Source organism: Hippoglossus hippoglossus, chromosome 9, assembly GCF_009819705.1.
Source record: "Hippoglossus hippoglossus isolate fHipHip1 chromosome 9, fHipHip1.pri, whole genome shotgun sequence".
NCBI classification, from domain to species: domain Eukaryota; kingdom Metazoa; phylum Chordata; class Actinopteri; order Pleuronectiformes; family Pleuronectidae; genus Hippoglossus; species Hippoglossus hippoglossus.
This window is the reverse complement of record NC_047159.1, coordinates 25,038,193-25,051,380: the sequence shown is the minus strand read 5'-3', so window position 1 is coordinate 25,051,380 and position 13,188 is coordinate 25,038,193. Positions and strand designations below refer to the sequence as shown.

Here is a 13,188-nt window from a genome sequence, read left to right as displayed (position 1 = left end):
CATTAGTCAGCAGTGTATTATCACATGGGACAATGTTTTTGAACTTCTAGCCTTCTGTTTGGGTTTTCAATTGAAGTGAACCTTGGACTTGGTAGTTAGTTTCATTGTCTTGCACCTGAGCTTTCAGCTTTAACTTTTTTCATCAAACCGAATATTCCGCAACACAATTGTCGATTCAGACAACCACTCACATTCTCAATGCTCAAAATTATCTCTGAGGAACATCGGATGTTGAAAATTCCTCTGACACCTCTTCTCCGGCTGGGATTTCTCATTTATGGTTGACTTTGTAACACTCGTGCAGCTGTAAAAAATATGGTATAACAGTCAAATCAGTTGTGTGTGTTTGTGTGAGATGTGTCAAATTACAGGAACCGTCACAGTCTACAGAAACCTGGCTGACAGGCTCTGTGTTTAACAGTGACGGAGTCATGATGGCAGTAGCGAAACGTCATATATCAGCTCCCTTACTTTCACATTTATTTTCCCTGTGATTTATGTCCTTTATCTGCTGTAAATTGATTGTTTTCCCACCTCCAGCTAAGGCAACATGCAATATGGCATGGGCTCACCTTTCTGCACACCCAGTGGCTACACACACTCATGCATAGGCGTGCTCTTGCACACACAGACTGAGTCAGAATCCATCAGAGAGGCCTGGCATTAGCCACAGCTCTGTTCCCTGTCTCCTCTCTTTGTGATTGAGACGGCTAAGCATAGACAGGCCCGACTCTGAACCGTCCCAGAGTCCACAGAGACACTGAACAATGATGACAGATGAATACCTACAGGCGACAATCAAAGTGCTCTTTCATCATCACAAATTCAATTTGGGAGATGGACATTTGCTCCCCCCTCCCTCCCTCAATGCAGACGCTTCCCCGGCATTACATCCAAGCCTCAATCTGTCAAGTGGAGGCTGCGTATGTGTGAGGCTAATGTTAGAGCACAAGTTGCAGTAGGGTTTGTTCAGCGGAGAATCAACGTCACTTCTTTTTCAGATTGTTTCTGTGTTAACGTTTGTGATGAGTCAATTAGTGGATGTGACAGAGGAAAGGATTAGAAACAGGAGTTTGTGCTATTATATAAAGGTGGTGTACCCTCAAAGGGAAGGAGGACACTCTTGTGTTATTATGTCTCTCACATTCATCTCACTTCTCTTTTGTCATCTTTATCTCTTTTTTCTCCCTGGCCTGTTTCCCCCTATTTCTAATATCTCCCCCTTACTCTTTGCTTCCTCTCCTCCCCTCTCCTCTCCAGGGAGTGGTGGCAGCAGAGAAAACCAGAGGGGGTCAGCTCCTCGAGGAGCCAAAGATGTTGCCTTTCCGAGCGAACACCTTCAGCCTCCAGGTGTCCATCCAGGACGTTCCCCAGTTCCTGTGGAATATCAAACCCTTTACCACATGTCAGGTAACCATGGCAATAACCGATTAAGTCAAAACATAGATCCGAAACAGAGGCGCTAATTTGCAAGATCCTGTTTTTTGCTGCTAAGAGCTAATTACTGTGCTGTTTCTGCAGCGCTCCTCTCTTAGTTCACTGATCAATAAACAGTGTGAGGCGAGCTTCGATGTGATTGTGGTTCAAGTTAGACTTTGTGTGTTTGGCATCACTGACTTTGTGTTTTACAGTAAAGTAAATCTAACACATTCTAATAAGGTACTCTTTCAGATTATTTTATAGTTGTAATGTTAATTAGTGTTAATACATTTTTCAGAAAAATGTATGCAAATCTAATTTAAGTTTCAAGACTCGCCCCCTGTGGGATTATAAATCACCTTAAGAGGAGCAGCTGTACGGGACATTAGTCCCAGTAAGCATCAAAATATTAAACTGCAATCATAATGAGCAATAAATAATGTTAATAATAACAACAACAATACATTCATTATCTCATGAACTTGATTGCATTTACAAGATAACCTAAAGTTAAATTAGTTCATGTTAATTTCAAACAACTATCACAATGAGTCATTAATATTCATCTGCTCAGTTGTTTTCTTTATCACGGAAAAAAACATCACAATATTTCCAGTGCTGAAGGCAGTGAAAAACTAAATAAAACTCGTTCATTTATTATTCATTCATTCTTTTTCTTCTTCTTTCACAAAATTGAACATTTGTCTGTAATGAATTACACAAAAAACTATGTTCAGCAAATCACTTTTAATTCAATTAAAATATGCTTGTGGATTTTATTAAATGAAAAAAGGGCAACAACCTTTTTTTTGAACAAGTGATAAGTTAAAGCTAATTGATTTGAATGAAAGCATAATTATATCAAACTGAAATTTGGGGGAAATGGTGTAAGCAACCTTATTCTGTCTTACAGTAATAGTAATAGTAAAATAATCTAAATGAGCCATGTATGTTAATTCCGTATGTTATGTTATGACATTATCATGTTCTAGTCTGAGCCTTCCATAGCTGTGCACTAGAGAGGTGCGTGTGTCCCGTGCTCCAGCTGTCAGCAGTGCTGCATGAACCTGTCAGCAGGAGAACACACTTGTGTAGCTGTTTATTGAGTGAACTCCTGGAACTGACTACTCCCTTTTTATACGGTGTGTTATACCACAATTTGCATTTAGTATTCCACATTAAGAGTAAGGCATGTTAGCTGTGATATAATGTGGCTCTGCTTCCTTTTTTCTCTTTGTCCACAATAAGATCAAGGATGTTACAGTAACTCCCTTTACAAGGACTGTCCCTGTAGATACTTAGTATTACAACAAAAAAAACACACAATGTATTTCTCTGTTGTCCAGTTGTTACAGATTTTCTTTCCTCATACCCCTGTTTTCTTCTACTCCACCTCTGCTACCATAAACAGATGCAGCAGCATATTTTAAGGAGAGTTATTGTTGCAGAGGTCAAATACTTAAGATGAACCTTTCTATGTTTGTGATGATCAGAAGACTGGAAACTTTATTTTGTGTCAGTAGAATTTAAAACTGTGTCTGCAGTAGTGACTGACGTGAAATCTGAAAACCAAAATTTGTATTGATTGTGAAGAAAAACAACCTGACCCGAGCCTTGTCTTGTTTTTAGCCGCAGCTACCACACTTTGCATCTGTGATATCTCAGCTTGAACTGTCTCATCAGTTCAGCTTGTTCTAAACTGCAGTTCTCAGCCGGTCAGATGCTAAGTGACACAGCGTCAGTCGCCACAGGTTGAGAAAGCAAACCTCCTACAGCGTTAGGGGCTGTGATGTTTACCTCTTGTCACAAATGCTCCGACAAAGACGAGGCAAATCTGAAGATCGTTTCCTCTCAGATCATATTCAACTGGTTTTTCGTTGATTTATATTCCTGCTTGTTGGCACCATCCTGTGTTTTAAAACAGCTCCTTTTAGCGTGAATCCGCCTGTCGCCCACATTTCTCACACAAGGATCATTAAGATGGACGTGACTTGTGATTAATATCTCTGTGTTTGTTTTTGCTTGCAGGTGCATTAGGGTTCAAAAGGCATTAGATGGAACACGCGGCACTAGAATACCGTTTTGTATCTGCTGCTGCCATGTGCAGAGCAGCTGAGCTGTTTTCCCCACTGTACTCTGCCGGTGTTTAAAGACGTGGATGCAGGGTGAAAATCTATGCGTTTCAAACACACCCACTCTCTACAGCCTTATTTATGAGGGTCTTGGGATGGCGGGCAGGCAGGCACGGTGAACCTGCTCTGGCGGAGCAGGTGTAGAATAATAGGCGCGTGGCGCACCATACATCAAGTCAGCTTTTAGTGCTAAAGAGCCGAGCTTCCTACGTCCATCATCCCCTCCCCCTCTGTACTCCGCCACCGCTCCCCGGCTCCATTATCTTGCTGCGGTGAGCTTTGCTGTGCGGCTGAGATCAAAGCCACGCGGGTTGATTCTTCAGTAGGCGCTGTGTCCTGCCGCATTTAATGGCGTGGTCTTCAGCAGGAATCATTTACAGGTCACTTTTAATATGCAGATAAGGCAGAGACAGAGTCTGGCAAAGGTCAAGGACGTTTCCCCTCAGATGTGCCTGCTCTCCAGAAATTAATTAGACATCAAAGTAATCTGTTTTCCCTGTTCCTCACATTCCCTCATATATTGGGTACAGTACTTATCCCACAAGCTGCTTCTGCTAACAGCGTTACTGTACAAAGGATTCAGGCTGTGAATTATATAAGCAGTCTTCCTCTCTGGCTGTACATGTGGCCATTTGTCCCTGACGTCCCTCTTCTTCCTCTTCTCCTTTTCCCTCTGCCACCTCAGGAATTCTCCTTCCCCCAAGTTTGGTGCAGCAACCAGCAGCCCCTGCACTGTGCCTTCTCTCTGGAGAGATACAGCCCCGCCACCGCCCAGCTCTCCTGCAAAATCAGCGTGCGCCAGGTCAAGGGCCACGAGCAGATTCTGCAGGTCTACACGGCCGTGGACGAGGTGAGGCCCTGCAGCTGCAGGAGGTGCTCAGCTTTTACTGTAACCTTCCCGGAGTGTGTTCACAGTGCCAGCTCTCCTGAGCTCGCAGTGTTTATTAATGAAGCGAGGAGGACACCCTCTCTGTCTGTCTTTTTTTCTTTCTTTCACCACAAATCTATGCTAAACAGAGACAGAAAAGATGAAGCTGTATGTATTGTTTTATTCTTTAGTTCTACACCTGTTCCAGCAAATAGCTCCACAACACCAGGCTTCTGTCAACGTCTGAGCAGCTCCACTGGAGCAGTGAGGAGTTGGACGTCCTCAGTCAAGAACTCCTTGTGTCTGTAAGGCAGGAGAGAGTGTTACTCATTGATTTTTACCACACTGCATTTTCACAGCCAGTCACTAACCTGAACGTCCTACCTCAGGGTCACCATTTGAACAGGTGGTGCTACAATCAGACACAGGTGAAATATTCTTTGAAATGACCTTCTATGGTTTGATGGTTTAATCCCACCTCTGTGATTAGTTATGGTTTGTCAGGTAGGAAGAAGAACTCAACGTGTTTGCATGAGCTGTGAGTGGAATGCAAATCATCAGCACTTTGTTTTTGACACTTGGTCAAATGCAAATATATCAATTGTTAAACTAAAAGGATGTTAGACCGTGGCAGCTCACTCAGACTGAATGTGATGGGCCAGAGGAGCTGACTTTATTCTGAACATTTTAACTTTATTCTTGAAATGGAACATGAAAACAATCCTCCTCTAATATCTGATATGATCACCACAGCATCAAACGTCTCAGTGAGGCGAAGGAAGACTGAGCTAGCTTTTAAAATGGAATTCATCATTTCCTCTTTTACTCTTCAAATGTCATATCTACACAAATGAAGTAAAACTACATTCCCACCGTGCGTTTACTGCAGTGTACAGTGTTGATCGTGTGCAAGGGGCCGTACGGTCCACTCAATTGAAAGTTGCCGAGCACTCAGCCCCTGACATTTTTGACATTATTCCACTCCTCCTGAACACAGTGCGTCGGTGTCTCTATTGGCCGCCTAAGCACATCCTCATGGTCAGAAGTGAACTCCAAGTCCTGAGCCAGCTGCAGAGCACGCTGAAAAGGACGATGGATAAAAAGTTAACTGGACAGAGATGTCAATGTGACAGTATTTTTCAGGGTTGGGGATTAACACTTTCTGCCACTACATAAAAATGAAAGGTACATCAGGGGATGACAGCTGCTGTGTAGAATTATGTCTGCTGAAGCTGCTGCAGCTGGATGCTCCTCGGCTGTGTGTTATGTGACCGAGTCTGCTGGGACTGTGATATGGGACACGACAGGAGGGGGGCGCTGTTTCTCCATGTGCAGGGAGTCAAGGTGGCAGATGCTGGAATGTAACTGCCTGCATGGGGACATGTGGTCTAAAAGTGTTTTTTAATGACCTTAAATTTTACACCTGTCAGTGGCGGATCTAGGATTTTTCTAAATTAGGGGCCGTTAAGGGGCCACACTGTACACAGAGGGGCCAATTATATGTCCAACATCCAAACACAATTCCTGATTCATTAAGGTGCACATTGAATTCATTTCCTGTTTACTGTTAGCTCTATTGCTTTGAGCAAAGCTTAGTCAATGGTCATATTTATCATTAGTGACTACTTTTCTTAAGACTTCTGATTGAACAGGGGGATTACAGGGGCCAATCAGATTTCAACTTGGGTCGGTGCCCCCCCCCCCCCCGGACTCTGGATCCGCCCCTGACACCTGCAGACTTGAACTGTCGCCTTAAAGATGGTAGTTCTAAAGAGCAAAGGATTAATTTGCTTCTAATGTATTTGTTAAGAGAAGCATACAGTTTGACAGTAATTTCACTTATTTCAAATTTTGTGAAGTATGTTTTAGACACTTATTTCTCCTGCTTCCATCTCTGTTACATCAGTGTGTTGACTGCCTCAAGTATGGAGGAAGTATCTGTGTGACATTCAGCAGAGCCATGGAGTGTGTGTTTACTGAAGTTACTGCCAATGGATGTGCTGGAATAGAGCGTTTCTGACCAATGGAATTGGAGGGGGGTGGTGTTCAGTTGTTTGCAAACCAGCCAGTTTTTGTTGGAATCTATTGTAACTGATCTGAGTTCAAACTGAACACAGGAGCAAACTCCAACTATTAAAGCCACATCTGAAATCTGTGAATGTCGCTTTATTTTCTAGAAGACAGAGTCCACCAGTTGTCTCCACCTTTGCCTTACTTGTTTACAGACTATGCGCTGATCCTTTAAAATGTTAAACCTACCTGTCTGAATTACCCTGACCCAGTGAACACCACCCATCTGGCTCTCCAAGCTGGTTAAAACAAGCTCAAAATGACATTTGCAGATCCTGCCTGAACCCGGTCTGAATGTAGGGCTGTTTTTCTGTTTTTATTCCATCCAGACTGAAAAGGAGTCGGTTCCATTTTTTATGCAGACAGACTGCACCATCACATCCCAGATGGGGCCCAAGGCCTTCAAAATCCCCCTATCCATCCGCCAGAGGATCTGTGCCACCTTCGACACTGCCAACGCCAAGGGCAAGGACTGGCAACTCTTAGCCCAGAAACTCCACTTAGACCGGTGAGTGTATGATGTGCATCCTCTCTGAGATTGCATGATGTCCTCGTGCACACTTGTCTCTGTGGTGGTCCCGCCGTGCACACGTGCTGACCACAGTGATAACAGTCCTGTGAGCCTATATATGCAGCCTGTTGTTAACTTTTATCTTTGGTGGTCTCTGTCAGCAGAAGGACACACTGTTTAACTGCACAGCACAGTAGTGAGTGTGTTAAAGGTTGTGTGCTGTGGAATATGGTGTGCATTGTGTTTTTAATATCATTTTGAAAATCAATCCTCTTGCCTTTCTGTTGACCAGTTAGCCTAAATGTTGTAAGCCTTATAGGTTAACACTTACTATTGATTATTCTTATTTCATCTAATGAAAATGCATTTTTACAATAATACACCGGACAAAAATGGCCTCAGTGCAGTTGTTGTCTTTGCTCTGTCTTAGCTTGTGGCAGCTATAATCTCCTGTTAAGAACATGATTCATGAGACAGTGGTATCTACGAGTCCCCTGGGATTCCAAATTATCCAGATAAGCTTTCCTCTCCACTTTGAAGGGCTTTGAACTGAGCCTGATGTGACCAATGGCTGCAGCCTCTAATGTTGCCTGTTGTTATTCCTCCTGTGAAGTAGCGGGGAGCGGCAGTGAAACACTGCCTCCATCTGGACACATCACTGCATGATGCAAGGAGGAAGTGTACTGTATTGGCATGGCAACAAGCTCCCTTTTTGTTTTTTGGCAGCACCTGAGAATGAGATTCAAACCAAACTGTGCCTGCCAGTAATTGCTCATTACTTCTGATGCTAATTTATGCTGGATTATATTTCTAATAGACTTAAAGGTCACGCTGTTTGTTTTAGCTACATGTAAAACCAGATAGTTGTGTTCACAGCACCAGGATAATCCGATTTGTCTCAAATGAATTTACAGTCACAGACCGATATAATTAGTAGATTTACTAATGGTCAGCTAAAGAGGATCCAGGGGCCCATATGGGCTTCGTTAATATTAATTTAGGGCTGAAATATACGCTGATTCTCCTGTGACATGTGGAGAAACATTTTGTATGAAATTCATTTTATGATCCAGTGATAGATATATAAATATTAATAGTCTAATGTTCCTCGTTGTGCGAGGAACAATGTAACCAGAGTGTGAAATGTGAGTCTTGGACCTTTTGAGATCTTAGACAGTAAGGACTTTATATTTATCTATACTGCGTAGTTCATTTGCATCCAACTGTTGAAATGATTCAACCCTAATCTTGTTGTAATTATGCCACTTACATCATTTAAATGCGCTCTGTGATATTTTAAGATGTCAGTGTAATTTACAAGGTATACCCACCGTGGTGCTGCCATGCAGAAAAGCAGTTCCTGCCATTTTAAATGTCAGCAATGACAAGTGCTGTCAAATTAGTGGGAGTAGCAGATGTGGATAACTTCCTGTGTCAGTAACGTAGTAGTTATCTTTACTGGTATGAATATAAAACTGGTGCCACTTCCAGACCTAATCCATGCTGAGCCAGAAAGCTGCTCTTGGTCCCCCATGTAAAACCGTCTTTACTACACAGCTTAGATAAATAGTTAAAATGACACAAACATGCTGGGACTACACAAACACAATACTTACAATCAGTCAATAAAGATTGTTACATTTTTAATTATGCTTACAGTAGCTTTTCTTAGATTTCCCTCTCATATAAGATGTGTAATGTGTAGTTGTTGTATTTTGTATAGTATTTTGTGTATTATTTTGTGTATTTGGGGAGTGCTCAACAAACCCCTTGGAATCATATTAACAAGGTGTGTGTGTGTGTGTGTGTGTGTGTGTGTGTGTGTGTGTGTGTGTGTGTGTGTGTGTGTGTGTGTGTGTGTGTGTGTGTGTGTGTGTGTGTGTGTGTGTGTGTGTGTGTCCAAACCCTCCATCCAATAATTACCTGAGAGTGAGAGAGGGGCACTGCAGACAGGTCAGCAGTCAGTCAGAGGGCTGACACCTGACATTCACACTAATGGTCAGTTATGCAGTTGGTCTGTGACAGGAAACCTAAGCAGGCACAGAGAGAACAGGCTGGCTGGTTTGAACCCACGACCTCCATGACGTGAGGTGATAGTACCCACTGCACCACCGTGCCGCCTGTAACTAAATGACCGCTCCATTATTGTTCAAAAACTATTAAAAACACATCAGTTAGCCACACTGTTGGATTGTGTCTCATAGACACAAATGTGTACTAATCTGCAGCTGAAAATAGTAAAAAATTGACATGAAGTAATTTAATAGTATAGTATAATAGTTATATTAAATGTAAGTATAATGTTTGATTCATTTCACACCTGTTTTTTCAGGAATGACCAAGTCCAGAGTGTGTATTTGTGTTTGAAAGATTTTCAGTTGGAACTACAGTGGCACTCAGCCATCTGCAAACCTCCACCAAGGCCCAACGATCCTTCATATCTTGATTGTCTAATTCCTATTGTAAAAATATAAAAGGCCCTATTTTGGAACATTAAAGATACCCCCCCCCCCCCCCCCCCCCCCCCATTTTATGTGAATTATCCCTTTAAAGTCCCCAGTTTTTGAACTACTTTTCCTTTTATCATCTCTCATCGCTCTCTAAGGAAATTAAAACAATGGACTCAGTTAGACTCTTTTACAAGATAAATACATTCTGAACATAATCATCTGTATCTGAAGCAAATTTTAAAAAGGCTTGCCCTGATTTCTGCCCCTGGGTTGTTGTTTGCTCCTCCACAGAAACCTGGGTTATTTTGCAAAGCAGCAGAGCCCATCTGCAGTCATACTGAGCCTGTGGGAGGCTCGCCATCAGGACACTGCTGACCTTGACTCTCTAGCCAGCGCCCTGGAGGAGATTGGCAAGATCCACTCCAAAAGCTCCCCCAAGGACCAGGATGAGCCGGAGTCTGACTTCAATCACATAGAGGCGGGCAGTCTGTGTGGAACAGGCAAACTAACAGGCGAGAAGACAGAGGACTCTGCTCCTGAATATACGGGCTGAGGGAAAAGAGGCCGCAAGTGCAAACTGACAAACATGTATCTGTGCACGTGCACGGCCAGTGATGGACAACACACTGTGGCAGTCCGCTGGAAGGTCGTGAGGTTGTCGGTGAGTAGACAGTGGCAATCAGCCGACCCATCACAATGGGTCGAGGCGAGCCGATGCCTGCTGTGGATCTACTCCCCCTCTTTTAAGAACCTGTCTGAGGATGGACTGTACATTTTCTTTTTCGTCCACCTTTCCACTCAAGTTTTGGGTTAAATATATATTGAAATGTTCTTTATTTTAAGTTTTCCCCTGTACATTCATATCAAGCTTAGAGGGGGAGAAGGAGAGGAGAAGGAGAAGGAGAAGGAAGAGGGGTGGTGGTGTCTGTAATTTAGTGAATCTGTGTTATTAGAGATGGGAGCTCCTTTTCCCGTGGGACTGCCCCTGCCTGCTCCCCTCCTTTCCCAGCAGTCCACTCGCCAGCTGGACATATTTGCATAAAAGTTCTTATATGCAAAGAAGGTAATACAACTGTGGCATCATTTTACAGTCACCTGTGTTTAATCTAATTTCTTTTTTCCCTCTAAATCATATATCTGAGTAAATGAGGACTCAGAGTTTACTTTTGTGACGTCTAGTATTATAAGTTTCAAAGGAAGCTGCTGATTGCTTAAATGTTGTGATTGTGAACTTTTAAAGCCAAGTATCTTGAAATTCACCAGTTTTCATCCCTTATGAAATAAAGATCCAACAGATATATAGTGATTTGGAACTTCTGATAGACAAACCACTGTTACATCATAATTTATAGAGATAAAAAAAATTTGTATCCGCCCCAGTCCAACCTTGAAGGATGGCACATTCAGATGTAACTATGTGTGCGCAAGGAAAATAAAAAAAAACATGGTTGTGAATGTGGCAGAGTGAGATTTCAAACCGTGACATTGCAGTTCATTACAGTTTCCTCTACCAGTAGATAGCGCATGAGGAAGCTGAAAAAAAGAATTCCCTGGCATCGCAGGGAGCGTAACGCCACACCTTATCACCCAATTCCCACTGTTACCACTCGTCACATACTCCTCATATCATTCTATGACACACCCAAACGCCCAACCATCAACCCAAACCCCTCACTGCATGTCCACATTTCATGTGCACGTGAACTGGGACTATAAAACAAACAGACGGGAAGTGAATGCAGTACAACACACATTCACATACCTGTTCAAATCAACACTAAGCATACATCATGAAGGAGTAATAAATAGCAAGTTGCCACCAGGAGACTCTTGGTGTGTCTCTATTCAGAGGCTTCATCCTTCGGAGGCTGCATTTGAAGACGGACTGCGTCACAGCAGCGCAACTAAAATGTCCCATTTCGAAGGCTCCTTCAAATTTCATCCCCGACAAACGAAGGCTCCCATGGGTGGGTCCTTCCCGGGCCCAACCCATCCCAGGATTCATTGCACTTCAATGACAACCTGTTTTTCGAAAAAGTTAATGGCACCAGCAAGGGAGCTCAAGTATCACTCTTCAACTCAACTGAACAGTGCACGTTAAAAAAAGCAAGGAGCATTAAAACTGTCTCGTCATGTCCAACTACAGCTCTGGTATTAGGCGACAGCTATAAGGGCGGGATGAGCCGGTGATGTCAACCACAGAAAGCCTCTGTAGACCAGACTTGTTTCTGTTCAGCATTCACAGTCTACAGCGACCATCTCCCTTGTGGGCCGTGTAGACTACGTCCTCTGAAGGAGACGGCACCTGAATTGGAACACAGCCTCTGTTCTCTTTAGGAAAAATACGAAACTTTGAATCTCACTCCCTGGCTTTGTTATTTTACCCATCTGAAGCAGTCAGTGATTCAACGAACCAAGAGTTAGGTCCATTTCTGGTTTTGTCGGCTTCTGAAGTTTAAATCACTTGGAACCGGCTGTGTCATTATGGCACTATGGTTCTAGCAAATTAAAGAACGGCCTGCATCAGCAACCTGTACCAGTGGTATCACGGCGCTTAATCAAATTTTTATTGCATTAGTACAAGTAATATTACAACGTGATTAACATTATATTGTTTGTTTGTAAAAGGACTCAAGTCTGATGAGCCGTGTACAATTTACTGCTGAGCCAAGGCAGGAAACATGAAGGAGGTCACGTCTAAGCAGGGGGACTTGATACACTGTGTCAACTGTGCCAATACGGCGGCAATTTGGATTTGATGCTGTCAAAGATGAATGGATGTTGTGCAAAATAAAAACATGATGTGATGCACAGTTGTCCTCCTGATTGTGGAACAGCTTCATCTCTGCTTCTACTTATTCAGTGTTAAGACACAGTATAGTGCGACAGTATACAGGCAATGCTACATGACACTCCGTGTGATGGTGTTCAAAATCAATCTGAAAACAAATGAAGTTATACACCACTTTCTATAAACAATTCACATTTAAAAACTAGAAGGGTTCTCTGAGAGCACATACCTCCTTCAAAGCTAATGGCCTTTCTCGCCAGCGTTTCCCATTATATGGCCCACCATATTCTGCTTTGTCCTGCCACAGTTCTCATAATAATGTAAGAGATCTCTCACTTGGTGTTTTGCTCCATTGCAGCTGGAACTATGAGGTGTGACCGCCCATGCAGACAGTCACACCTCATAGTTCCAGCTACAGTTGTGCGCGTGCCTGGAAGTGGCATGCAATAAAGTTCTCATGTGAACTTGTCTTTCACTTTTTAGTGAGTGTACCTGTCTCTCAGAATCTCTTGGGTTGGAGAGCGCATTCATGTGTGTGCACGCCTGATACCCCCAAAGAAAGTGACAACAAAATTCCTTGATATTCCCATTGATTTGGATCTGTACCAACATTTTACGGGTTCTGTCCTGACCCATACCATATCCTTCCATTAAGTTTCATGGTAAAATGTCTAGTAGTTTTTGCATAATCTTGCTAACTAACAAATATCACAAACAAAATGAAAATATAACCTCCTTGCTGAAGGTAATTAAGGCTACATCCACACTACTGCGTTTCTGTTTGAACCTAAAACGATCTCTGTCCACACAGTCGTTGTGGCTCCATATTGGTTTTACACCTTGTCCATACTAACACGCCTGCTAACACATATCATGTTTCAAATCACGCACACTAGGCATGTGTGTCCCATTGGACACAGGAATTGTCGCCGATTGCTCGAATAATA

At 42.9% G+C, this 13,188-nt stretch overlaps 1 protein-coding gene across 2 annotated transcripts in view; it reads left to right on the top strand.

Moving 5' to 3' along the window:
* unc5db (unc-5 netrin receptor Db) overlaps window positions 1-12,261 on the top strand; it is a 189,460-nt gene extending 177,199 nt beyond the window's left edge. For both annotated transcript variants that reach the window (XM_034597032.1, XM_034597031.1), the window contains 4 exons: window positions 1,261-1,410; window positions 4,237-4,401; window positions 6,819-6,997; window positions 9,742-12,261. In XM_034597032.1, the coding sequence (XP_034452923.1) occupies window positions 1,261-1,410; window positions 4,237-4,401; window positions 6,819-6,997; window positions 9,742-10,003 (756 nt within the window). In that variant the 3' untranslated portion in view covers window positions 10,004-12,261. The remainder of the gene's footprint in view (window positions 1-1,260; window positions 1,411-4,236; window positions 4,402-6,818; window positions 6,998-9,741) is intronic.
* The last annotated feature ends 927 nt before the right edge of the window (window positions 12,262-13,188 follow it).